Source organism: Syngnathoides biaculeatus, chromosome 23, assembly GCF_019802595.1.
Source record: "Syngnathoides biaculeatus isolate LvHL_M chromosome 23, ASM1980259v1, whole genome shotgun sequence".
NCBI lineage: Eukaryota > Metazoa > Chordata > Actinopteri > Syngnathiformes > Syngnathidae > Syngnathoides > Syngnathoides biaculeatus.
Window position 1 is genome coordinate 7,450,458 of NC_084662.1, and position 26,681 is coordinate 7,477,138.

Below are 26,681 nucleotides of genomic sequence, written 5' to 3' on the forward strand. Positions count from 1 at the left end.
GGATGACAAGCAAGCGATGACGAGCCGGCGTTTTGGCTAACACGAAGGAACAACGAGCTAGCCATCCCGCAGGTAAAACTAATAGAAACAAACGAGTCCACTTGAGGGCGGTTCTGGCATCTACGTCACTTCCTGCTTCTTCGAGAAAACAAATCCCTCGAGAGAGTTACAAAAAGCTGTACACGTCAAAATCACGTTTTGTGGTGAAAAAAACGCACGGGTCCGTGTCGGCTGCCGTTTTTTCGTGCCTTTCATGACAGTGGCACTTTAATGTCGCAGTAGGTAGTCATCTTTTCTCTTGAAATATTGGCGACGGAGCAATTAGGTCAGCCGCAAAGCATGCGGACTCCGGTTGAAGTGGGCCTTGTTATTTTGTCCCCGCTGCATCAGAAGCCCATTGGTTGGCGACGGACCACAGCGACGCCACGAGTCGCCCAACCGCAGGGGCGAAGGCTGAGCCGGCTCCACGTGACGTACGTGCCGCGGCTAAGCCGGAAAAGAATGTCGCGGCGAGGGCCGGCGCTCGCGTGACCCGAGACCCCTGTGACCCCAGAAAACGTCTAAACGTGCTCTTGACTATCAAAATTTTAGCCCAAAACGCACCGCGGCCTGCACGGGTGAACTTAATTTATGTTCATTCATCGTTTGGGGTTATATTATTACATATATATATATTCCAGGGCGGTAAAGCGTTGGCCTCACAGTTCTGAGGTTCCGGGTTCAATCCACTGCTCTATGTAGAAGGGGAAAATGTGAGACTGGAGGATTTCCCAATACGCGTTGAAGACTATTTTACTTTTATTGCACTTTCATTATTTTCTTAAAATATGCCTTTATACATTTAATCAACAGATAAAAGTGTTGTCCATTTGCTAATCAGACAAGGATGCGTTGTGGGGCCGGTGGTTGTCCTGGATCTTTGTCCGCAGAAAACCGGCCGGCGCCATCCTCCTCCCCCAGGCGTTGCCGCGGAGACGAACGACACCAGATTAAGGAGCGGAAAGTTACCATCCCGGCCCAGGACCAGACTGCGTACTAGACCCATACGTATAAAAAAAAAAACTTGTGTTACCGGGCAGCTTTCGTCTTCTTCTTTGGCTATCCGGCCAGAAGACACACGTCTCGTCTGTACTGCACATTCCTTTGTAATAAATCCATTTACTCGTCTAATAATTGGTCATTTCTTCCTTGACTCGTGAACAACACGCGTAGGGTCCAAACTCGCAAATCCCTACGTAACCCAGAATTCACAAGGAGATTTTTCAGCACGGGGGAGCGTCAGACCGGCGCCCATCCGGCCCGCAAACCTCGAGTTTTGACACCCATGCCCGTTCCACGTACATGTGTAATATGTTTTTTCTTTCAACTTCCTATCCTACTGTGACAAATGAGCAATGAGAATCGCTGAAAAGGCGCGACGTGGCTTCGGCATTGAACTTGCAACCTCGTTGAAACCGCGCCCCTCCCCGTCTTCCCGCCCGTCACAGGTCGCGAGGTGATTCGCCGGCGGCGGCTGTCAGTCAAGGCGGCCCCGCCCCTTCCTGCGCGAGAGCCGCTCGGCTCCAGCCGCGAGGGTCGCTCTTCCCTTTTTCCCCTGCCCGTCATGGACGACTGGAAGTCGGCGCTTTCTCCGGCGTCGTCTCGCTCCTGCGCTCCGAAGGCGGACGTCTGAGCGGATTCTAAAAAGCCGCAACCGAGGGCTGGTTTCAACCGTGGGGAGGGGAGGAATTGCCGTTGTTTGTGCTTTGTTTTTTTTTTTTTTTTGACAGAAGGAAGCGGAGCGACATGCCTGTTTCAACTCTTTTGCCTTTCGCAGCCACCCCGAGTCGGAAGTCCGCCAACGCGACCTCCTTCAGGTTGACGGAGAAATTCGTCCTGCTTTTGGTGTTCAGCGCTTTCATCACGCTGTGCTTCGGGGCCATTTTCTTCCTGCCGGACTCGTCCAAGCTGCTCAGCGGAGTTTTCTTCCACTCCTCCGCCGTGGAGACCAACACCCGCACCGGTCCGGGCAGCGGCGAGTCCGGCTCGGCCGGGAACGACGAGAAGGTCCAGGCCAAGATCAAGAAGGACCACGAGAAAGCCTTGCTGGAGGCCAGGGATACTTTACACAAGCGCCCCAACGAGATCAAGCAGGACATTTTGAAGGACAAGGAGAAAGTTGCCAAGGAGAGTTTGGGCAAAGGCGGCAAGGCTGCCGACGAGTTGCCTTCCGTCGAGTACCGCAGACCCCCGGGGGCCACCGGACGCGAACCCCTGGACCCGGTCGCGAGGGAGCGGCGGGCTAAAATCAAGGAGGTAAGGCGTCGAACGCCGCGGGAACTTCGCGGACAAAATGTCGACAGATTTTCTATTCCGGTTTATGACCGGCCGTGCCTTCTCTCTCCCCCCCCCGGTGCGAATCTTTACGCGTTTTGACACCGCGCTGACCTGATAATATCCTCCGGAACGGCGTTAGGACCAGAACCGGACCTTTTTATTAGCGGACCGCCTGTTGTGCAGAACGAAGCGGTTCGAGAGTTGCGAAACTTGCGCTTTGGGCCCAAAATTTAAAAGGACGGCAGGGCAAAAGAAAAAATGACGTTTCAATAACAACAACAAAAAAAAGTTCCATCGGAAGGACATGCAAAACAACAACAACAAAAAGTGCACAAAACGGTCCCATTAACGCCTTCAATGCGGGCTGTCAGATTTGGCTTATCAATATATATATATTTTCCTCCCAAATAAAATGATAACGAACACATGTAAAGATGTTTATTGAGCATTATGAGACCGGTGCTAAATATCATCGTCGTGCTTTTAAGTGAGTCACCCATGAAAGGCACCACTTCAAGTTCTTTCATGGCTGACTAATAGAATGCTGTAAAAGTTCACACTTTTCACTTTCAAATATTAAAGGCAGTCAGATGAACTGTAAACAGCTGTTTTGGAAGGGGTTCAAGAAAAAAAAAACCTTGCTGTTCCCTGCAAGAAATGTAAAAAATGACACAAATCTTTCATTTTTCAAATGCAATCTGACAGAAAATGGCCACCGTGTCATCAGCATTTATTCAAATGCAGACTTATGAAACACTTCTTTGCCTTAATGTCATAAAATTGCAATTTAGAAAAATTCAATGATGCAGTAAAGTGAATTTGCAGCTAATTGCCGAACAAAGAGACTTAATATAAGAGACTATGTGGCACACGAGTCGGTTGTGGAGATATAACATGAAATGTTTTCACCATTTGGGGAAAGCCGCTTCTCGTGATTGCTCCGTTTTAGTCACATGCTGCAATGACGCGAGTGTAAAGAGGCCTTTAGCCTTTCATCAGCCATTAACTGGCACATTTGTCACATCACTGAAAAGATGGTAGAAAAACGAGTCGGGGAAAACAAAAACCTGGCTCAACGTCCTGGGTGTGGACCGGGGCTTCTGGCTGGCGTGGTTGCGTTCGCGCGCCTCACTGTCGCGTGGCGGAAAGCCGCGCAATGACCCAATGCCAGACATTCCAGCTACTGAAGGCTTTCCTCCGCTAGCGTAGATTTTCATGGCTATATTTTCACGACGTAAATGTGTTGAGCACGTGAGACGAAGTGGCATCCATTTTTCCAGATCGTAGGAGTGACATTTAAACTTTTATTGAAAGCTAACAGTTGAGCTTGGTTACAGTAGATTTTCAATTTCAAATTTGGCGGGATTGTTAATGGAACTCTTCTGTTGTGTGCCATCTTCGGAAGAGATTTGTTTTCACTTTACAGGGACTTTCACCATCGTTCACATTTTGGCTTGTCAACTGAAACTTTTCCAGGGTGGGGATTTTTGTCTCGTTTTGTCATTTTCAACTTGAACGCTTTAAATATATCAAAATAAGGCGCAGTTTACATCAAGTCGTACGGACCATTTGTGTCCACTTCTGACCAATCGAAACCCATCCAAAATGTTGCATCGCTTCAACAATTCTAGACTGAACACTTGACAATTTAGTTTTCTTTTTCATGTTTTCTACCACGTCAGTTATGGTGAATGTAATTGTCTCAGTTTCCAAAAGCGACGCGCTGGAAATGAAAGGTTGGTTAAATGGAACAAGGCTCGTGGGGTTAACCACGGAAGAAGACGGAAATAAATTTGCGCTCCTGACATGTGACTGGCGTGCAGAAAGGAGAATCCATGCGCCGGGTTGGAAAGTCTTTTCACGTCAAACCTTTCTATTGTATTTTTTGTTTTTGTTTGACTTTTATTGTTGACATCATCCATGTTCTACTGCGCCACCAGGACACCGACTTGTGTAAAAAATCAAAAATTGAATTCACAGTGTTGACAGTCGTCGAGTTGCGGTTTCCCACGATGTGTCGAGACGACGACGACGACGACATGCACGACTTTGGCATTCTAAAAAGCGCAGCGCTTGAAGAAAACGGGCCCTTTCCAAGCAAATCTAGTTTTGGCTGCAATTGCGCCGCCGCTCTGTACACTTTTTCTCGACCGATGACCGATGTGTGAAGATATGTGTGACTTTGTTGCCTGGGTGTTGACACGTTTTTGTGATATCAACTTATCTTCATCTTATTTCAGCCCCGTTTTAGAAAGCCGCATTGGATTTTCCGTCGGTGTACCTCTTTCAACCTTTTGATGTGCAAATGAGACCACTTTTTTTTTTTTTTTTTTTTTTACGTCAGCGTTGTATTGCGATCGTGCATCTGGCGACGGCTTGACTTTTAAAACAGCAGCAGCAGCTGCGTTTCGGCGACTGAGGCGGCTGCTGTTCTTGTAAAGAGCAACACAAATGGTTTGGCTTGCGGGATATTTTTTCATACTGATCAAATATTAATGAAGTAAAAACAACAACAACATAGCTTTGGGTCAGGCAGCCCATTTTTCACAAGCTGACAGCTCGCGCGCTGCTCTCTGGCTGCTGTATAGTGGATACTATAGGGACAAAAGTATTGTGAAATAGCGCCAAATAGTGTTTTTTTTTTTTTTTTTGTTTTTTTTTGTCCCGATATTGGAGGTTTACCCGATATCAAATATATTGGGACACCCATTCTTATGACCCCTAAGAATGTATAGTAATGATTTGTAAAAGCTTTCCCATAAATTACCTTTTAATACGTACTAAATTGCACACATCCACACCCAAAGTTTCCAGTTGCAAATGGTTCAAAGTTCACCATCTCTATTATCCATATTTTGCCTTATCCCGTGACTGATATGGAGTATTAATACCACGGAATCAGGTCAGCTGTATTCATAATACTTTTTTGACAGTTTATCAATGCTAACGTCAGTCACTCAACGTTTGAAAAATGTAAGGGTGTGGTCCACAGGTCATGCCCGCAGATATGAAGTTGCAGGTGTGTGTTCTGTTTGTAATTGAGTTTATCCCTTTAAGAGCTGTGGGGGGTGGTGTCAAGTAAACTAGGAAGTAGAAGTAGGCTGAACAGAGACTACGTGCGTCCGTGTTTTTAAAAAAAAAAAAAAAAAAGACGCCAGGCTGTGGTTCAGTGCGCTGGATCGGTTTTTCATGTGCTCTGAAAGTGTGCGGCAAGTGCACAATTGCGCAGTGGCGCAGCTCAAGAGGGGACATTGGTCAAGATTACACAAAATCAGCGACGTCTTTCAATATCTATGTATTTCTGTTAATAACAAATTTTACACGTGATTTTTTTTGTGCTCGACTGTGCAGATTTGCGAGCGCGATGGGGCCCGTCAAATCACAGTGACTGCTAACATTGCGAAACTGTGGAAATATAACATAAGAAGCAAGCTCAGTGAACTGCTCGCAATGTCTGGAGTTATTACATTTCTGTCTATAAGATCACGTTTGACGTTCTCGCTACATTTCGTTCTCGATTTATGTTAGCATTTAACTGCATGACATATTGAGTGGAACAATCATGAGAAGTGCGTCAATGTCTTGAATTCCCCACTTCCTGAAAAGCGATCAATGTACCTTATCTGCTTGGGGAAATTCGGTTATTGTTGGGAGTCTTGAGTATTTTCATCCGGGGAGCCACGGCTGATGAGTGGATTAGTATTGATGTTGCTCCTGACGTTCTGGAGCCGCCTGGTTCATGAGAGCTCCCGCCGCTGGAATAGATCACAGCAGCGAAAGGTCGCTCGCTCGTTTGGAGCGGGATTCGGCGCTGTTTGGCGAGGCGTCGCACGACAAAAGCGTCGGCGGACCAACGGCGGCGTCGATAATCTCGGGTCAGCTCTATTGATTGGGAAAAAGCCAGAAACCTGTGGCTCAGGAACCGGAGAGGACAACAAGCACAAGATGTACAATTTCGACACGCGACCAACTGACCTGTCAAGCCAGTGAACATGCCGGTCATGCGAGCAGCTTTTTAAGAATTTTTTTGTTTTAACTTGAGTTTGTTTGCTCCTGCCAGATTTAAAATGGCAGCTTGCTAAGTTGTACACAATGCGGAGGGACAATGGCCCATTATCATCGCGTTGGTAAGCCGCAGTGTTCTGTAAATCCATTGTACTTGGCTTTTTTTTCGTCTTGTCAAGGTCATTTCTTCTTTTGGTATTATTGTCATTGGTATGACAACACATCCCGTGGTTGCAAAATAGTTTCCCTGTGATTCTTGGCCTCGCTATGGTGAGACCTAGTACGATCCAGAGCTTAAAGATCAGTGACTTGATGTTTTGTACTCGCAAGGGCATTTTGCACTTTGATTCTGCTAATATGTTGTGCCGCTAAACAAGGCCAAAGGTTTGTGGTTACTGCGGTCGTCTGTCAGCTTTGAGACGGGTGACGCTGTTTGCCACCAAACAAGCGTCACTACAACCGTTCCCCGCGGAGGACTCTGCTTTCAGGAACAAGACGAGTATACCTACCGCTCACCGGTTTTGCATACTTCTCAAAAGTCAGTCTTTTCTGCGGTGTTGGCGGGGGACGTCTGTTGAACTCCGTGGGAACGCCAAACATCTTTCGTGAGCGAGGCCCAGAGTCATGCATGCAATCAGCCAAATGTATTTGCCGCCTCCAAATCGAAGACTCGGGGAGAAGCCGCCAGGTCAGCGTCGCTCTCCTCGCCCCGTCCCCTCAACCCGCATGCTTGCCCTCCTCCTTCAGCAAAACCTCCGGAGGCCAGAATGACGGCCTGGAAAACTTTCAGCTGATAAACCGGACTAATAAAGGCGGATGTGGCCAAAGAGATGGTGTTGTTTGACACTGGGAACAAGGCTTTTTATCAGTTTCTAACTGCCAGGAGTAGATTAGGTTTCAGGGTGGCTGGAATGGAAAATAAACATGTCCTCACGTCCATTTACAATTCAGCGCATGCTCCGTCCTAAGACTGCACTGCAAGCTTGGCTCTTCACCACAAATTTTTTACAATATGAGATTGCAGTGCAACCGAAGGACTGTATCTCGGTTTAGATTTCAGTGGTAAAAGAGTTCTCCAAAGTTGCAGAAGTTGAGGGCCATCCATTTTGTATAAAACTAGCCTTTGAAAGAAAATGCATAATGTTAAAATGTTTGAAATGACTTCTCGGTTCCACCAATGGCGTATTATGTGCCATGACAACCGCCGGGCAAAGAATGAGCTACGCTGTAGTTGTTACCAGAACATACTCGTGCCTAGAGAACAAGCAAATGTTTCTTGTCACTTTGTTACTATGTCTTGTGTAGGACTTTAGTACGCCTCTTGTGTTTATATTGCAAAAATCTGAATAGGAATATTCCATTCCATTTCCTAAGCCACTTATCCACACAAGGGTTGCGGGAGGGTCGGAGCCTATCCCAGCCAACTTTAGGCAAAAGGTGGACTACACCATGAACTGGGCGGTAGTCAGTCACAGAACAAATGTCGACACCATCACTGAGTGGAAATTGATCCACGCTGTCTGAACCAAAGGCAGGTGTGTGAACCACTACAACATCAGTGACAATAGAAGTATATGATGTGTTTTGTTAGTTGTCTGTAACCCATCCAAACGTGGGTCATGGACCCAGCACTTGAGAATCTCTGGCATAGTGAAAGGGTTTGGTTTAGTGTGAATATTTAGGTTTAGGGGTAAGGGTAGGTTGTAGAGATTAGAGACCAGTCAGGTGTGGGTTGGGCTTAGGGATCAGAGAGGTTAAGGGTTAGAGATTATGGATTCTGCATTGGGTTTTGGTTACAGGCAAGGAGAGGTAGACATGATTAAGGCCGGGGATTCATCTGCACGCACCAGAAAGCATTTGGCCACTTTGCTAACAACCCTTTGCAGTCTGAAATGGAATTTCTTTATCAACCTCACCTGGCCGACTCAAAGTCCTATTTCTGTATCGACCAGCGAACTAATTACCTCCGGCTCTTGGACCTCCTTCCTTCTACACAACTCTGCGTGTGAGGGAGTGTTTATGTCAGCTAAAGTTACTGCCGATGGCTGTAAAGGCTCCGTTTAATCGTCTAATGGCTACAATAGCCGTAGCTCGCAGCTGTATAGGGCGCTTCAGTGGCTTTAAAAACATTGGCGCCCCCTCAGTTGGGTTGAATGCGTGTTGCATGTTACATACAATTCTGCCGCACGTGACTTTTGTACAAATAAGCGGTATTTCCCGGTCGTTTGAGGAATCTTTGCCCGATGCTAAGACTCCGAGCTACGACCTCGAGGCAAAACATAGCATTTTTGTTGTCAAAATATTCTGCTTGTGTCCCAAATACTGTATGGCATTTTATGGAAAGAACAAAGTTTTTATGGATAAAAATACAGTTAAGTAAAAGTTAACATCGTGTCAGGTTGAGTTTTACGTTTGAGAATTCAGGGGATCGATTAGCATTACAGTAGTGTTGTGTGAAATGGACAAAACTTTGCTACCTGATGTACGTACGTAATTTAAAACACAATAACAATTAATTGAAAAAAATGTCCAGTGGCACAAATACCAAAGTACCAAAATATGTGCTATTGTAGCCAGTTTTTGTTTGAACCTCAGAACTGGGAGGCCAACGCTCGAACCAGTTGCCCTACCGTGCCACCTATTTGTAAATGTTTTAGGTAAATAACTTTTATTCCACTGAAATTGAGGGCACTTAATAGTTATGCTGGTAAACATAGAAAGAAAATTATTCTAAATGGACTCAAAAGTGAGCATTTATTGGAAGAAGTGCTTCTCTACTCTGTGATTTTTCTGATCTTCGCCATGCTAGTTATTTATTTATCTTACCAATTGTAGACGCACAGACTTGTAAATTGTTGCAAATGTTCATTTTAAGACGTGCACCCTTGTATTAATAGATTACGGTTACATTGACTATGTTGAAGAGTCCAGGATGGGGTTTTTCCAAATGCAATATCTTACTGGAAGAATGACCTCCGACTGCACCCACTCTTTGTAAATATTTTGCATATCCTTCCTCGATCAAGCTCCACAATTCCCAAAAGAAGTGACTTTTTGAAAAGTGGAAAAGTCACCAGCCTCACCGATGATGGAATACAAAAAAAAAAAAAGAAGTCATGCCGCTCATTTGCCGTTTTTGCTTTTTTTGAAACCCTTCAGAAATGCGTCCGAAACACCAGTTGGGAACTCTCTTGCTGTCGTGCCTCGGCCACAATTCGAAGCGTTTTGACACATCAGCGTGACGGCTGATTCCGATTTCAGGGTTTAAGTGCTCAAAGTGCGCTATTAAATTGAAATGGCACATTAGGGCGTCACGTCAGCATGTCTTTGAGTTCCCGTGCGAAAGCCGAGCCCCGATATGAAATGCGCCGGCCGTGCCTCATCCACTCAAGAATAAATAAACTATATTGTCAGATTAACAACACGAGAGGATTCTCGTTGAGATCGGAAACGAATAGACTTTTATGCCTTAATACTGGCTAATTACAATGTCAGTAATGTGACGTCAATAGTCCTCTGCACAAAGTGTTTCCGTGGTGCTCGTGACGTACACGCTTGTAGGAGTTACCGGTTCCTCTTTACTCCTTTTGATTTCCAGAATTCAAACTTCTTTTCAACACTTCCTTGTGACAAATCTATTGTGTTTGTCGTGTCTTTGAAATGACTGAAAAGTCAGCTGTTTATAGACGTCACACCAAGAAGCGACAATAGCTCTGATAAAACCGAAGCGTCAGCCCCGTCGGAGCTCCTCACGGGTTTTGGACCCGACCGCTCGGGGCCCGGCCTCGACCGGTTAGTTAAGGAATTTCCTGTTGAAAATTTTGTCACCAGATCAGCTTTTTTTTTTTTTGCTATCACAATATGCTGATCAACAGTGCGGTGTAGCGAACAGACAAAAGGTTTTGAATGGGAAGCAGTTCTGGCTGTGCAAGTTTGTTCTTTTCTTTTTTGTAAAAAAAAAACAAACAAAAAAAAGTGTTACAAAGTTCACAAATGTGAATATATGGAGATAATTAATATCGTTATTAGGTGGAGATTGTCGAGGTTGTCCCTGGCTCGGGATAATAAGCATGATTTACACGTCTTTTTAGTCTTAGTCACAGCTTTTGAGCGGCTTTTAAAATTCAGGTCAGAGTCAATAATTACACCGAGATTTCTTTCTTTGTGGCTTTCGATCACAAGAAGCCTCTGCGCGGTGATTTACTTCTAGCCACAGTTTGAACTTACGTCCCTGGAGAGAACCGGAGTCACAAAATGAATCTTGACATTTATTGCTTTTTTCGTTGTTAGCAGTCCATCGCGGGCGCTGCGAGATGCTAAGCGTCCCTCTTTCTTGTGACAGTGATGTATGGCGACCAGCACAACCCTTTAAGCCCCAGAGGTTGCGCGCGAGGGCCTCGGCGTGAATGCGAGCGTGTAAATCCGTGAGCCGGGGTCACCGTTAACGTCGCGGCCGTTCGGATTAGCCGGGCGAGGAGGTGCCATTCGTCTTGTCTCCCTGGCGGCTAACGAACGCGGCTAGCTCATTAGCATTCAAGAGGATATCGATTGAATTATGGGTACCAGAGAGGAGGGAATATATTTACACGTGCTGCACATGGAACCAGAGCAAGCTCTTAAATGCAATGATTTATTACGTCGTTAAGACTTGTCCGACGTCAGCATTCAACTGAAAAAAGAAAATGTTTTAGGGCGAGTATGCGATAAAAACATATCGCGCAGAGTGCTATTTTATTTGATTAATTGACGGGGCGAGTCATAGATTGTATAAGTATTTGATAGTGACAGCTCGTTTGCAATGCTGATGTGAGGCAGTTCATGTATTTACGCAATTAAAAATAATGTTGACATCCGGCGCAGTGCGTCCGAGTGTCCCCAATTCTGGCGTACGTTTTCCCCGTGATCAAATGAGGACCTTTGCTGTCCATTTTGATTTGAAAGGGCCCCGTTTTCTTGGAACTTGGCCATTTCATTGCACTAATTGAGGAGAACACGATTCCTGTCTAAAGATTTGATCCCAATAACCTCGTATATCATGTTAGTCTCAGCCCGCGTGGGGCACCTTCCGAAATCCAAAGTCCAACAACCCGAACGTGTGTTTTCCCAGCGAGGCACCGAGTCGTCGAGGCAGTTGCGGCGGCCGCCGGCCTTTTTGCATTTTGGCACAAACAAACTTTGAGCACTCGAGCTGATTCAGATTTGAACCCTTTCAGCGTTGCTCTCTGATGGGGAAAGCCCAAGATTTTATGCCTACTAATGGCAATGCAGGGAAATGCTCAGCGTTATTCAATCTCCTCGTTGTCGCGAGCACACCGGGGGTCATGACCGGCTGATTTTTTTTTTTTTTTTGTTGTTTTGTTTTTGTTTTTACTTTTTCTCCAAATCCAATTTGGTCTAATAGTGAGAGTCGGCGGCTGTCAATCACCCAGCCAATTTATTTTTCAATCTGCCAGTGTGTGTGTGAATGCTCTGTTTTTGTTCTCTTCTTGTGAGATTGCAAGTTATCCTTGCATATTTTATCAGGTTCGCACCGGGCTGGCGGGGGGCGGTGGGGGGCTGAGTCACAAAAAGGAAAAAGCTCCCGTCTTGTGTTTAGTAATTAGCGGTGATTTATTAGAGTCGGAGGTAATAGCGCGATCAGCAGACGGCGTGAGTTAGCCTCTGGCGTGAATGCACCGTGATGGAGAGCGTTGAAAAAGCTGCAGCACAGTCGCACTTTGCGTGAGGTCAGCGAGTTGAAAATGTAGCCGATGCGTGCTTGAGAAAGAAACTTCCGATCATTTTGGACTGCTAAGAGTCGGATTTTGGCAAAGCCGCTTGCTTCTCCGTTGTGCTTCTGCTCATTTAATAAACAAAAATCATCCTTAAAATGGGTCACTGATTTGTAGTGCAGGGGTCTCTAACTTGTGGCCTCTGGCCCATTTGCGGCCCCGCAGAATGATATTTTGTGGCCCCCACCTTAATATGAAAGTTTAATGTTTGTGCAGCACTTCAGATTTGTGTGAGTAGAACTTTAACAGTGTTGACTTTTGAGAAGATTGTATTTTATTATTTTTTTTAATTTCTAATTTAATTGGCCGCACATTCATGTGGCTAAGCCTCAGCCGGATGCTGCCTCCAGTGGCCCAAAAGTAAATTGAGTTTGACAGCCTTGGTGTAGAGATACACGTGCCTGTCTTTGGTGCAGGCAGCCTGGGATAGATTCCCACTGACTGATGGAATTGACGTGTCCCCTGCGACTGACTGGCGACCAGTTCAGGGTGTCTGCCGTTAGCTGGGATAGCCTCCAGCACGCTCTTGACCCTTGCGGGGATAAGCAACTTGGAAAATGGACATCCTCAAAATGATCTTGGGGCCTCAGTCTGAGCTCCCTTTCTGATATGATTTAACAAGACAGCAGGGAGAAAATTCTTTTTTTTTTTGTTATTGTTTTTTTTCAGTGGTCCAAAATGAATGATAAACATTCAGCATTTTACCATAATTTGGGATGAATAATGTTTGGCGATTTTTTTTTTTTTCTTTTTTTTTTTTTTCCCAGCTTGTCAGTCCAAGAAATTTCTCTTCGATGCTAAGTGCCCAATTAAATGAGTTTTTTGACTTTTGAGCCATCACTTTGTCAATTTGATTTTTCTTTATTTTTGGTTTGTGTTTGCCAGCATTTCGAGCTCTCTGCCTTTCATCGTCACTCGACACATGCACAACGGGATTGAAAGCAGGTCCTTCTCTGTTGCGGACACGTCTGTAAAGTATAAAATATTTACAACTAAGCATAAATAATCATGTATTCATTCAGGTTTTGCACAGTTTATGTGTATTGCGGCATTACACCCAATGAAAATTGCACAATAAATTTTTATTATGTGCGAGCTTTCAATTGAATCAAAAGGTTTCCACTAGTTTTAGGTACTCTTCAGTGCTCAAGTGCCGTTAGTGATAGTGGGTGCAACGTCTATTAGTCAGTGCCGCACTAGTACTTACGTTCTTGAACCCACAGCGGTGGTAAGTAGCAAGCCGTTGCGAATACTTTTGTACCGCAGCGTTGGACGAGTCAAGCCGTTGACCAGCAGGGGTTTGATTGTTTGCCGTCAGTCGACCCCGGATGGTTTGCTGCTGCTGCTGCGTTACGTGGTAACTAATCAGTTAACTAGCCGAAGAAAATAGCACAAATAGCTTCACAAGCCCAGTCGTTTGGACTTTCTATTTTGGATTATTACATTCTAAGATGCTTTTGCGTCTTCATATTTGTTGAACTAATAAACGAGACTCCACTTCAGTATTTGCTCAGAGCCTCAGGCTGTGTTGCCGTTCTGTCCTGTTAAACAAGACAGCAGGAAAAACTGGTTTTCCTCAGTATAATGGCAAATTAAATAAAATACGTGGAGTAAAAAGTGAACGGCGTGAGCGAGGTCCCCGGGGATGCCAGTTAGCACAACAAAACTTCTACGGAACTGCTGTCACTAGACTGCTTCTCCATCTTCAAATTCCTTCAAAAGGATCCAATTTTCTCTTTGGTAGAAATAAAAATCTGGATCATGATTAAATTAGCTCCAACTTGCACAATGTTTTTAGTGGTATACAATGAATAAAAAACATTACATCGAATGAAAAGTGAATGAAGTGAGGTCAGAAAGATAATAAGAGAATAAGAAAGTTTAATAAGCTCGGAGCCTCAGGCTGGCTTGCTTTTCTGTGTCTTTTCAACAAGACCAGAGAGAGAACTCCCTTTTCTTTGTATTTTTTTTGGTGGTCTAAAGTGAAGATAAATGATTGAATGGAGTGTGCTTCCATCCATCTTCTACCGATTATCTGAGCTCGGGTCACGGGGGCAGGAGCTCTAGCAGGGACGGGCAGATTTCCCTTTGCCGAGCTACTTCATCTAGTTCTTCCCTTGGCGTTCCCAGGCCACCCGAGAGACGTAGTCTTCCCCGGGGTCTTTTTCCGGTTGGTGCCTGGAACACTTCATCAGGTCGGCGTATGGGAGGGACCCGAATTAAATGGTCCGGGTACCTCATCCGACTCAACCGTGATGATGCGGAGAAGCAGCAGTTCTACTCTGAACAGCTCCTGGACGACTGAGCTTCTCACTCTTATCTCTAAGGCTGAGCCCCCGGACACCCTGCGGAGGAAACTCATTTCGGCCACTTCCATCCGGGATCTTGTTCTTCTGGTCATGAGCTGTGGGTCGTGACCGTAGGTGGGGGTAGGAATATAGATTGACTGGTAAATTGAGCGCTTTGCCGTTCAACGTAGCTCTTTCGTTAAGTAAGTATACCCACACTTGCTCGGCCCCTCTTAGGAAGAGAATCCGACCTCTCTCAAGAGGACTGGTACCAGAGTTCAAGCCGTGTGTGGAGGCGACCCTGACGATATCAAGTGAGAACTTGTCAATCTCACACACCATCTTGGCCTCCAAAGAGGTGAGATTGCACTTTCCTAGAGCCACCTTCTGTACCCAGGGATCAGATCGCCAAGGTCTCCGCCTCCGGCCACCACCCAGCTAAGGTGTAAAACGAAGACTTTTCCTGAAACCTTGAATGCCTGTCCAAAATCAAGCCAGGCTGGCTTAGATGATAATGGAGCTCTTGATTGGCGTTTCTGTGTTGCTTAGCTTCAGATTCCGACATTAGCGGGCTAGTTAAAGGGCACTGACACACAAAACCCACATGAAAAGAGCTCGCGGCATTCAAGGGGCGACTTTTCTTGGCCCCTGTGCCGCCAGTCTCCGTGCCAAAGCCAGACTTGACCCGGTGTGTCAGCTCCCTCGTTCTCCTTCTACCTCCTCCTCTGAGCTCCGTGGGCTTTTTTTTCCCCGTCTTAATTTCCTTCTTGCCATGGCGTGTTGTTATGGCGTGCCCACTTACCGTAGAAGTGAAAAAGTACACCAGCTAAATTATTCAGTCGGTCAAACACACACACAAACACAGGAAGTTCAGGATTCATGAGTGTGTAATTGGTGCTGGAAATATTTCAGTTTTTTACTGTTGGTTACTCATCGCCACAAACATCACGCGGGTGCATTCATATGCACGTTTATGTGTTGGAAACATAGCGCAACATTGGGCAATGATACTGGAAGCTCCGAGAGCAGCAATATTTGTAACGTGCATATAGAAAGTTCATTCCATCTATCCATCCATTTTCTTAGCCGCTTATCCTCGCGAGGTTGCGGGAGTGCCGGATCCTGTCCCAGCTGTCATCGGGCAGGAGGCGGGGTACTCCCTGAACTGGTTGCCAGCCAATCGCAGGGCACATTGAGACAGACAACAGTCGCACTCACAAACACACCTACGGGCAATTTAGAGTGTCCAATTAATGGTGCGTGTTTTTGGGATGTGCTAAGAAACCGGAGGAAACCCATGTAGGCACTGGGAGAACACGCAAACTCCACACAGGCAAGGCCGGGATTTGAACTTCAACCCCGGTCCTCCGAAATGTGAGGCCGACGCTCTCCAGCTGCGCCACGGTGCCGCCCCAATTGACATCATTTTGTCATCTAAAGTTGCTGCCAACGCAAACAATAAGAGGTCAAATTCATGGTAGAATAAGTTTGGAAATGATTCAACTTTGTTAGCATTTTTATACAAGAAAAACCTGGAATTGCAAAATATGTGGAATACAGAAATTAATGGTAGTCAGAGTGAATGTGAAAGGCAAGAGCAAAAATCCCCAGCGTTGCATGTAGCCCCCCAAAAATGGTGGTATTAACTATTAAAAGTGAATTCATTACAACTGAATGATTTCTAAACAATATGCAGATGTGAATGTGGACAAAAGTAGCAAGAATAGTCAGCAGCATTGTAACATATACATAACACAATATATTCACTATATAATGAGTATTACCTATACATACGCATTTACATAGTGTAGACAAGGTCCTCAGTTACAGCTCAAGGTGCATATGATTAATCATACAATGATCTAGAGATGCCTAAACTGATTTTACAAATATGGGAATTACCATAATATGCCCTTTAGATTGTATTTGAGTAGAAACTCCCAAACTATACGCCTGCGATGGTTCTGCAAACGGGGAAATATCGACGACTGCGGCGGGTACGTTTGGTGGGAAGTTGATAAAATATTACTTTTTGAATGTGCGTCTTAATTAGTCTGGAGTGGAGCAAATCTAATTCCGTCCACCCGGAGATGTGTCGTAATGACTATATTATCACACTTTTAGCTGTCTGCCCCCATAAAATAATAGACAGTGAATAAAGCGAGGCGGAGGTGCGTGAAATTGAAGGTCTTGGGGAAAAAAAAATCAAAAAACTCAAAATGAGTTCGGTTGTGCGCCTTTGTGACATAGGACAAAGCTGATAGCCTTGAACGATCATGTAAGCGTATTGATCTTGCGTTTAAGTGATCGGATCAGCAAACAGCCGCGGAGGTAACGGCGGGTCAGTCGGAGCTGACATCCGAGCCGCTGTCGATGGGGGCAAACCGTTTGAAGGCTTTGGACGGTCCTTCTCCAGAGACTCCCTTCCGAAGCTTTGCTGGTCTGCGTGCTGACGGATGCGGTTGTCGGGAATTTGTTCCCCGTGACAAAGCGTCAACACTCGTGATTTTGCCCGGTTGGACGGAACGTTAAACGTCCCGTTACCCAACCTTGTGTAGATATGTAAAGGGATTTTCACGTGATCTGCGCCAAGGATTTTCATATTTGTGCGGACGTGGCAGCGGACGGCTGATTACAACAAAGTAAAATAAAACATACGTTGTGAAGGATACATTATATTACATCATGGTACGTCGTGAATAAAAGGTTAAAAACTGTTTGAAAACGGGTGCAGCAATCATGTACGTACTGTAACTACTGAGACCACAAATCAATACACGTGCAATGCAAAGTCATGCGGTATAATAGTTACAACATAATCAACCACATTGACAAGTTTTTTTTTTTTTTTTTTCATACATCGTCTGAGGAAAGCGGAAGCACTTACATTTACTTCTTATATGTAAAAAAGAGAGCTAAAAGCAGTAGCAATTGATGCAAGGTTATCACGGGGAAGAACAAAAATCTTACAGCTAAAAAAAAGTTCTGGTATCAGGAGAGATAATCCCAGAAGACTCGCATGATACTGTACGTAGATTCTTCAAATAGCTTTTTCAGCGGGTTAGGTGTGGAAGATGGTCTCGTCCAGCTTGACTGTGCAATTCAGTCGGTAAACCGTTGGGATGATTAACGGATCCATGGAAATGGTAGTTGTTGAATGGCTATGGATTAGAGATTGGAGTACACTTTTGGGGAGAAAATAAAGATCGGGAAGTGAACCTCTGCTCGTCACCCTGATTATGAGGGAGAGAAATGCCAACAAGTCAACCAAGTTTTGGCACCTCATACTTCCTTTATGAGGGTCTTGTCATTCCAGTCAAGTCCTCTGGCAATATGGGGAACTCTGCTATGGGGAAGCAGAAAGAACCGCATAGTGAAGGCATCAAATATTACACGACTCTCTGATAATCTAAACACTGGATGGCTTGAATTACATAAAGAATCGATGCCAGGCTTTGCCTGCACCTGGACTAACTTCGTTCCCCATCACAATAGGACCTAGAACATAAAGTCCTTGACATGAATGTCAGTCGTCCTTAGTAAGGAGATAGATCTATTCTGAATGAGCCCAACCACGATTAAATAAATAAGTAAACCCAACAGAAAATGGCCATACTGCCTCCCCGTCTGGATGGCACCCAGACATCTGTGTCGAGCTTTTACTGCGACGTCTTTGAAGGCAATCATCGTGTCCCCACCGGAGTCTCCTTTACCAGCCAGAAACGGTTTTGTTTTTTTCATGTTTTTTCCCACTGAACTAGGGGTTTCTGTCTTTTCCCCACTTGTTTATTTCATCTCCTTCTCCCCAGACAGCCATCAGTTAATATCGATCAGCGTGTAGTACCGCCTCGGCCTTGTGTCGGCGCCGTTATCAGCATCATTAAACTTCAGTCAGACGATTGGGATTTGAATGATTTTGTGGCCGCCGCTGCCGTGGGATTAGCTCGTTACAGTGTTTGCAAAGTCCGACTGTGGGAATCTCTGAATCATGACTCCGTCGGCTGAATAGTGCCGAAGTTGGTCATCCGAACTCCCCGTCTTGAGTCTCCATTGGGTCTCATTAGAGGCCCGTATTGTATCCCTTGGTTCCCTTTGAACCTAGGGAATAGTTCTCCATCTATCAAATATTTTTTACAGTTGATTATTGTGTCGATTGTTCGACTAAAAGAATAAACGTTGATTTTGCATTATGTAAGAAAATAACATGTACATGTCAGCGACAGGTATTATTTTGTCGACATGGGGTCGCCCTCTTCTCCATTTGACTGTAGTATCTGTGATTTTAAGTGTTTTGACTTTAAAAGGCCTGATCAAGGTGAGTGTGGAGTTGGATGGTTGTTAAAAATAAATAAATGATAAAAATAATCATTTGATTTGATTTGAGAGCTCTTTAGGATCCTTTGTTGGGTCTCTTTTGGTTCCATCCTGGTGGTTCTCTGTCGGTTTACTTGGTCCCAATTTGGCACTACTGTGAAGTCAATTTGTTCTTTTATGCTAAAATTGGAAGTAAACTCGAGTTGAAGACATTTGTTAAATGAAGGCCTGTCAACAAGTCATTTTCTAAAAGTATCCAGAATCAGGTTTAGAAGGTTTTGTCTCGCGGTACATTTCTTTGGGTTCCGCTTTGGTGTCTTGACAGACAGAGCATGGATTTGATGGGTTTGGACCCAGGGTCACGAACGTGGCGCCCTCAGTTGCATGGTTGCCCCTCGAGGACCTGCAAGAACTGAGGGGGGTAACCCTATTTGCTGGGATTTGGAAACAATTCCTACCTCAAAAAAAAAAAAAAAAATCACATTATCAGGAACTACTTCAAGTAAAGTAGAAGACATTTTTATACTGGTTTTGGTTGTAGTCACTATTGTGGAGATAGTAGTAGTCATAGTAGTTGTAATCTTAATGGTAGTTTTAATACTCCAAAATTTTTCGTGGTAGTGGCAGTAGTCATAATACCAGCTGTATTAGAAATGGTGATATTAGTACACGTGTTTCTAATGTAGAAAATCATGTGCAAAGCCGGTGATCTTTCACATTGTTCACGCTGCTAATAAAGCTTTTATCATATTTTTTGCCTCCCTTTTAATTTCCACCTGCGCACGCTGGGCTTCACTTGGCCTCGTGTCGGACTGCAATTGTCACTCGGGCAAATGGCGTTGCCGGCGCGCCGAGCAAGCCCTCGCAGCCAGCGCGTGCCACCACCCGGGTGACTGGCCCCTTATATTTGGATTTTTTGTACGTGCAATTTTACGGAGAGACGAGCACGGGGTCTGATTTGCATGCGCGAAGCCGCGCTGGATAATGCGCACAGGTGCGGTATCATTCAAAGGCAATTGCTCGGAATAATGATAAAAAGGAAAGGTTCCTCAAATGGCGAACACGGTGTTTCCCTATGAATTGGCGGCCATTAGCGCTTGTCACCTGACAGGAAATATGGCACTGGAAAAATGAGCCGCTTTGACGACAGCTGGTGGACGTCAAGTTCTTGGAGCAAAATCTGCCATCAATCCAAAGGTTTTAAAAGTTGAACGTGATATCCCGGTACATTTTTCAAGTGCACGCCAAATACAGTTTGGAAGATTGCACGATGTGCAAATGGTTGTTTCACTCATAAATTTCATATTGCTTGATTTTTTTTTTTTTTTTTTTTTTTTTTTTTTTTTTTTTTTTTTAAACCAAAAATCATTGAGCTGCTTTTATTGCTGTTATTTTTTTCCCCCGACTTCACAGCATCTCGTGTACTCTGCTGCTGCAACGGGGAAAAGATTTTTTAGATGATTTTTCTTTTTAAGCAGCTGGATCAAAGTGAATCTTTTCATGCGCTGCCAATGTCCTGACCGCACGTCGGCTTGCGAGGGACTCGGACTACCATGAAGACGTTTTGCGTGTACTCTCAATGTGATATGAGTTTTATCATATGAATCACATCGTTAACAGCCAACGTTGTGGCTGGTTTCTGTTTGAAAACTTTCATTAATAGTTAAATTGGCACATGGAATCAATATTTTGAAGTGAATAGAAAATAATTCAGCTTGAATTATGTGGTTGCTGTTGGTTGGTGAGCTATTCTTTAGTTTGCATTTGCATTATAATGAATGCATGATGAGGAGAATCTGAAGTTTTGCTTCTTTTTATACATTTTTTTGTTCGGATGCTATTTTAATTGTATTTGTTTAAAAATAGGTAAACGTGTGTTTCATGCGGGCCGTGGCAGACGGTCAAGTATCAGTACTTTGGGGCGACCGTGCGACATATTTATTGGCTTTGCAACGACGTGCTGCCCGACGCCCGAGATCCCGAGCAAGTCACATTGACCAAGTGTTCCCCTCGAAATCAAGTGCGAGGGTTCAGGACCTGGAGTAGAGATTGTTGGGAACAGCGTAACAAAACGGGGTCAATAGTCCTTCAAACTTTGCACAGCCAGTTAATGATCTGCTGCGGTGGCCTTTGTGCGTTTGTTGGAGGTGAACCCGGAGTGGTAAAACACGTTAGACCAACTTTTTCCTGGGGGAGCGCACTCAAATTCACTGGACTATGGACTATGGACTTTGGACCGCATAGACCTTGTTTGCTTGCACGTCGATGGAAGGGTTCCTGCTCTGACAAGTGATGGTAAACGACGCTGGAACAAAACAGTCTTATCTTTTTTTGAAACAGACGCCCAAGCTGTCTGTTTACAAGACTGTTTGCGATTACCAACAACCAGTCAATCTTCAGTTCAGTTTGCAACACATTTTTAGGTGTTGCTCTTTTTTAAATTTCTGAAACGTTTGACTTCTTCTTAGGGTACACCAATAAGTATCATTTGACCCAATTGATTTCCGTTCTTTGCAGTTCCTGCTGTAAACTGTCTCAAAATATTCGTCGTTTTCCAGGAAGCTGCGCATTGGATATTTTGGTACTTTTTGTAAAAGAAAAAAATATATTTTCTCCTAAGAAACAAAAAGTGTAATGTGTATCAAAAAAAAAAAAAATCATTTCAAGTAAAGCAAAAGTAGAATCAGCAACGATGACCACGGCAGCCGATCAGTAGGTTGAGTGGCCAGACCAGACCCGGGCGTGAATGTACTTAGTCCTAGCGGTGTCGGTGCTGAGCAACTCGGTGGCACCTTTTAGCGCACAGCCAATTAGCTTTTCTGGAATAGCAGCGGGTCCTAATAGCCGTGGCCAACCTGGAGAATCCTGAGCCGTTAATCCAATTAGCGCCGACGTGTCGGGATGCTGGCTCTGAATCCGATAACGCGCAGGAGTGTTTAGCCGCGCGAGCATTTGCGCTTTCAATTACAGCCTCGCAAGCTCATTTTCAAACATTTGATTAGCGGTGTTCCAGAATTCCCAACAACAGGTTTTTCTATTCAGACGACCTGAATTTATGAAACGTGGCTTATACAGTAAAAAAAAAAAAAAAAACTATGCAACAAAATCTCTTACGAGATCCTGGTCGTCCTCTGTTTTGTGTCAGATTTCCAAACTTGTAAATAATCATTTGAGTCAATTCTTTGATTATAATCAATACCTTTAGAATTCTAAAGGTATTCTTTAGTAAATTTCTGTTATAACATATCATAGTATTACAATAAGGATAATGAAATATAGGAATTTGTCCTTGTCTTTCTCCTCCGCTTCGCTGTCGTTGTGGAAGAATGTCTTTGTAGGTGTACCTATTGAGGTGTCCGGTGGCTGTACTTGGAGATGTCGCTGTCACCCCTCAGACATCCAAAGCCGACTCGAGGCCCGCAGTGACGGATGCGATCCCGGGGGAAGCTCGCCGCTCTCGACCCTCCTCTCGCGTTGAGGAGCTGTAATTAGCATCCTCGCTGGCGCTAATTAAAAGGCTCAAGCTGGGAGGAAGCGATCGCTGCCTGGCCGGGCGACTTGCGGAGGAGACGTTTGGTCTCAAAAATGCGTATATATTTTTTAAATAAAGACAGTTTATGTGTGCCCAAAACATACGTGGATGCGAAGGCTTGCTGTTAACGTCTCACCCGCATCCCCGTTTGCGGGTGTTACAGAACTACCCGTGATACTACAGGCGAATATCCAAGCTTTTGTTTTCGTGGTCTTACGCCGAAAGCAGACATCTCTGAATTCGGACTTGCCTGTGTATTGTAAAAATTGTTAGGGAACACATTTGGGTAAAAATCCACGGTGAATTTGTGGCACGCACAAAAAAAAAACCACAATAGTGGAGGTTCACTGTAATCGTGTCAATGCGTAGAGTTAGCTAACAACGAGCTGGGTGTTAACCGTTAATGACGCCTCTTGCGGCGCGTTATAAACGCAGAGCTTGCTGAAGCGTGAAATCAGAGACCCATTCAGCCGGCGTGACGCAACGACATTCGGATGCGCGCGCCCGATCTCCTCTTTTCCGTTGTCATCGGCTTGACTGACGAGCCCCCCCCCCCCCCAAATCCCTTTTGATTCGTGTGATTTCAACTAATGAGCGCGTCAAGGTAAAGCGCATAAAAGCGAAAATGCCCCAAGAAGCACATCGATTTTACGTTTGCAGCAAGCAATTTTACATCACGTCATGTCATTTGAATTGCGGGGAGAAATTTTGAGTCAAATTACAGTTATTTGTTCAGACTATGGAGATGCATATCTTTTTTTTATTTTTTTTTTTGAAAGCACATTATTTACCCTCTTATGATGGTAAAAAAAAAAGCAGTAGCAATAATCTCCAACTTTCAGTATTAATTTAATTCTAAATTTAAAATTTATTCTTCACAGGGAAACTGGTTGCCAAATTCATGCCAGAGCAACAGGTGATGCGATGATCCCAGACTTTTATCTATTCAGGAATAGTTACACACTTTCTTGGCGAAGGCTCCTTTAAAAGTTTTATTTGTGTATTTTTACACACAGTTTTTCATAGTAAAAAAAAAAAAAAAAAAAAAAAAAAAAACCTAAATACCGAGTGAGGGAAAAGGCACAAACCTAATCCTCTAAAGCTACCTGCACAGAGGCTTGGTGGCATTACTTTATGATATCAAATTGAAATTTTCACTTGTAGGTTATTTTTTTTTTTATACCTTGAAATTGTGATCAAATTCTGACTTCCGGCTTCTGTTTCCAAACATTGTGGTTTTCTTGTGGTCACTTTGTAGCTTTATGAAATTTGAAGTGCGGGTCGTAAGCGTGTCATCTAGCGATAGCATTGTTGGCGAAGCTCTTCTGAGCGCCCTCTTATCTTTGTTTGCGCAGCCACCGTGTGACAGGTGAAGAGCTAGCCGAGCCGAAAATGAGATTTTCTAAGCCGCTTGGCCCCCTGACTGACTGACTCATTCACCGACCGATTCGGCGACTGAGCAGGTGTCGGGCCGATAGGAGGGCCCCAGCGGTCGGACGGGCGTCTCGCTCGGGCCAGTTCATCAACGGCCGCTGTAACAAGTTGTTTGCGACCAAAGTCGGAGGCGAGGGAGGAGGCTGAAAGGTTTTAGCGCGCGGATGCTGTCGAAGCAGGATTAGCGAGCCAGAACCTCCGAGTTCGGCCAAATAAAAAAATAGATGATTCCTAGCCGGGGAATGATGGGAGGGAAAACGGGCGCTGGGTGATTTGGCGTCCCCCCCCCCACCCCCCCCTCCCCAGCTCGTGAATGTGAATTGGACGTTTAGAGGAGAATGTCGTATTAAAAAAAAAAAAAAAGATAATTTATAGGGAAAACCTGTAGTTTTATGTGAACTGAGTGAATCTATAAAAAGCAGGGGGGAATGTAGGCCTGAGAAAAGTCCAAATCATCATTTGAAAACTGAGGTTCCATTCTGTAGTACAGGTTTATCTTACATTTAAAAAATCAGCTAAAAATGTTAAAATATTGAATGACCTTGGTTCTTCAACAGGTTAACATGAGTGGCAAAGCTGTAGTGTGCATGCCAAGCCTCTAATTGGCAGTGTAACATCGCACACTTGGTCTTCCTCTGCCTAACTGGAGGGCCAAAGGAAAAAAGTTGTCTTTGCATAAACTGCAACGATATAGTGATTAATTTGTCCTACCAAAATGTTTTATTCAAATGTTTTTATTGTTTATTCCATCCATTTTTCTGTTCATAACTCATATGTCAAAATATCCTTTGTTTTTTTGAGGTGATTTAGCGTGATTTATATTTGTTAACTGTAAGATTTTGAACTCACGCCCAGTCTGTCGTCTTCTTTTTCCTGACAGATGATGAAACACGCGTGGGACAGCTACCGACGCTACGCTTGGGGTTCCAATGAGCTCCGGCCCGTCTCCAAGCAAGGCCACTCCAGCAATCTGTTTGGTGGGTGGATTTGACGTCAGCTGCCTTGGCCTTTAGATTAGGTCCAATTGGCCGTCATTTGGAGCGCTAAATGTCAGACTTACCATATATTCATAATTTTGGGTTGGGTCGGTGTTGGCTTTCTGTCAACGCCTGTATGTAATAAGTGCTGCGTGTTTGTGTCGGTCTGTCGGTTCGTTGAAGAATGGCTGTCGGTTGTTTCAGGCTTTCGGTCGGTCTTTCTGTCCGTCTTCATTCCCAATTTCCCAATCGTAATGTATTTTCATGTGTGTTTATGAGCCTACCAAGGGGGCACACAAAATTGTCCTCTACCGTCTCTCTGTCAGATATTGTTTGACACTTTAAAGAACAATATTGATAGCAGGTGTGGAGTTTGTTGAAAGCGTTTGATGCAAGCAGCGTCTTCGTTGGAGGTCTGATTGCTCCTTTCATCCCACGTTTAAACTCCTCCGACGGCTGCTGCGTGCGGCATTTTGTGGCTTGTCAGCAAGCTTCTATAAATACGCTTTGAACGTGCCACAAATGAGGCACAACTGTCCCTGGGGATGCTCACTTATGGATTACTCCCTGTGTCGACGGTCTGCAGTAGGATTTCTACAATCTAAAAGGGAAATACCCTAATTTCTTGTTTATAATGCACATATCCCCCCAAATCATCAAAAGAAATATTGCGCATTATACATAGGTACAGGGAAAAATTGGAGGGGGAAATTGTCCATTTTATAAACCTATGCTGCCATCTAGAGGTTATGAAAAGCTATAAATTTGATTCCAATATACCAACCTCTACTTAGAAGTTATGAGAAAGGTGTACACTTGCATTCTAATGTGTCACCGCCACCAAGAGGTTATGAAAAAGTGCATCTTACACTTACATTCATATATGACGAGGTATGTATGACGGCATAAATTTGCAGTTGCGCTCCTATGTTAACATACCCTAGCAAAATTTGTTGTTTTTTTTTTTTTATACGACTGGTGACTCAACAACCACCATCAAATTCTTTATGGTCATCCATCCTTACATTATCTGAGCCTTTTATCCTCACAAGGGTCGCGGGAGTCCTGTACCCTGGCCTTTCATGTTTTATTTACGGAAATGCACCCACCTTACAAATTCTGCCTGGGTAGTCAAGCAAATGAGCACAACTGGGTGTTTTCCAACTTATTACATAAAAGTACGTCTATGAAGTTCAAAATCAGAGCAACTGAATACAAACTGTTACCTGTTCAAATGAAGTGCTTTACTTATAACAAATCTAATGGAATACAGATAATACTTTGTTTGGATCATATGGGTAGAAGCAAAATCATGCATTGTAAAAATGCATTTTACATTGGTAGAAGGGTTTTCCAGAATTTTTAGGTCAACTTAGTGGGTGAGTATTATACATGGGTACGCATTATACACCAGAAATTTTCGGTAATCAATATACCGAGGAATGTAAAAAAAACTGTTTGAAAAAAACTGCTTTGACGTTGATATAACTTCCTGTATAGTTTACTCTCTTGTTCCCTTCTCGCTGCTGCACAAAAAGCATTCATCGGAGACTCTTAAATTGCCCCAAGGTGTGATTGAGAGTGTGACCGGTTGTTTGTTTTCCTATGTGCCCTGCGATTGGCTGGCAACCAGTTCTGTTTCCTGCCCGATCACAGCTGGGATAGACCCTTGTGAGGATAAGCAGCACAGAAAATGGATTGAGGTCGATAGCTAAATATTGCCACAAACGAGCTAAAAAGTGGTAAAAGTGAAGAAGTCTTGCAGAATGAATGAAATTGGTTTGTCGTTGTTGGTAAACAAAGCGCAGCTGCATCACTCGTCTATCAAACATCTCCCAGCTATTTTTTTTTTTCAAATCTTGAGCCCTGCCATAATATTTCCCGCATTGTCCCGTGGTTTGTTGACGCCCAAAGGACGTGCAGGAGAATGATGGGAAGCCTTCCTTCCACGCATCATACGGCCAGCGGCATTGTTTTCCTCCCCTTCTTTCTTTCTTTCGCCACAGTGAACACGGTGCAGCGGCTATTATTTTCCACCGAGCGC

At 44.4% G+C, this 26,681-nt stretch overlaps 1 protein-coding gene across 2 annotated transcripts in view; it reads left to right on the forward strand.

Annotated features, from left to right (window-relative positions):
- Positions 1 to 1,371: 1,371 nt before the first annotated feature.
- Positions 1,372 to 26,681, forward strand: part of man1a1 (mannosidase, alpha, class 1A, member 1) — a 71,851-nt gene continuing 46,541 nt past the window's right edge. For both annotated transcript variants that reach the window (XR_009793919.1, XM_061813192.1), the window contains exons 1-2: positions 1,372 to 2,295; positions 24,541 to 24,637. Coding sequence is in view for 1 of the 2 variants with exons in the window: in XM_061813192.1 (XP_061669176.1) it covers positions 1,786 to 2,295; positions 24,541 to 24,637 (607 nt within the window). In the remaining variant the exon portion in view is untranslated. The remainder of the gene's footprint in view (positions 2,296 to 24,540; positions 24,638 to 26,681) is intronic.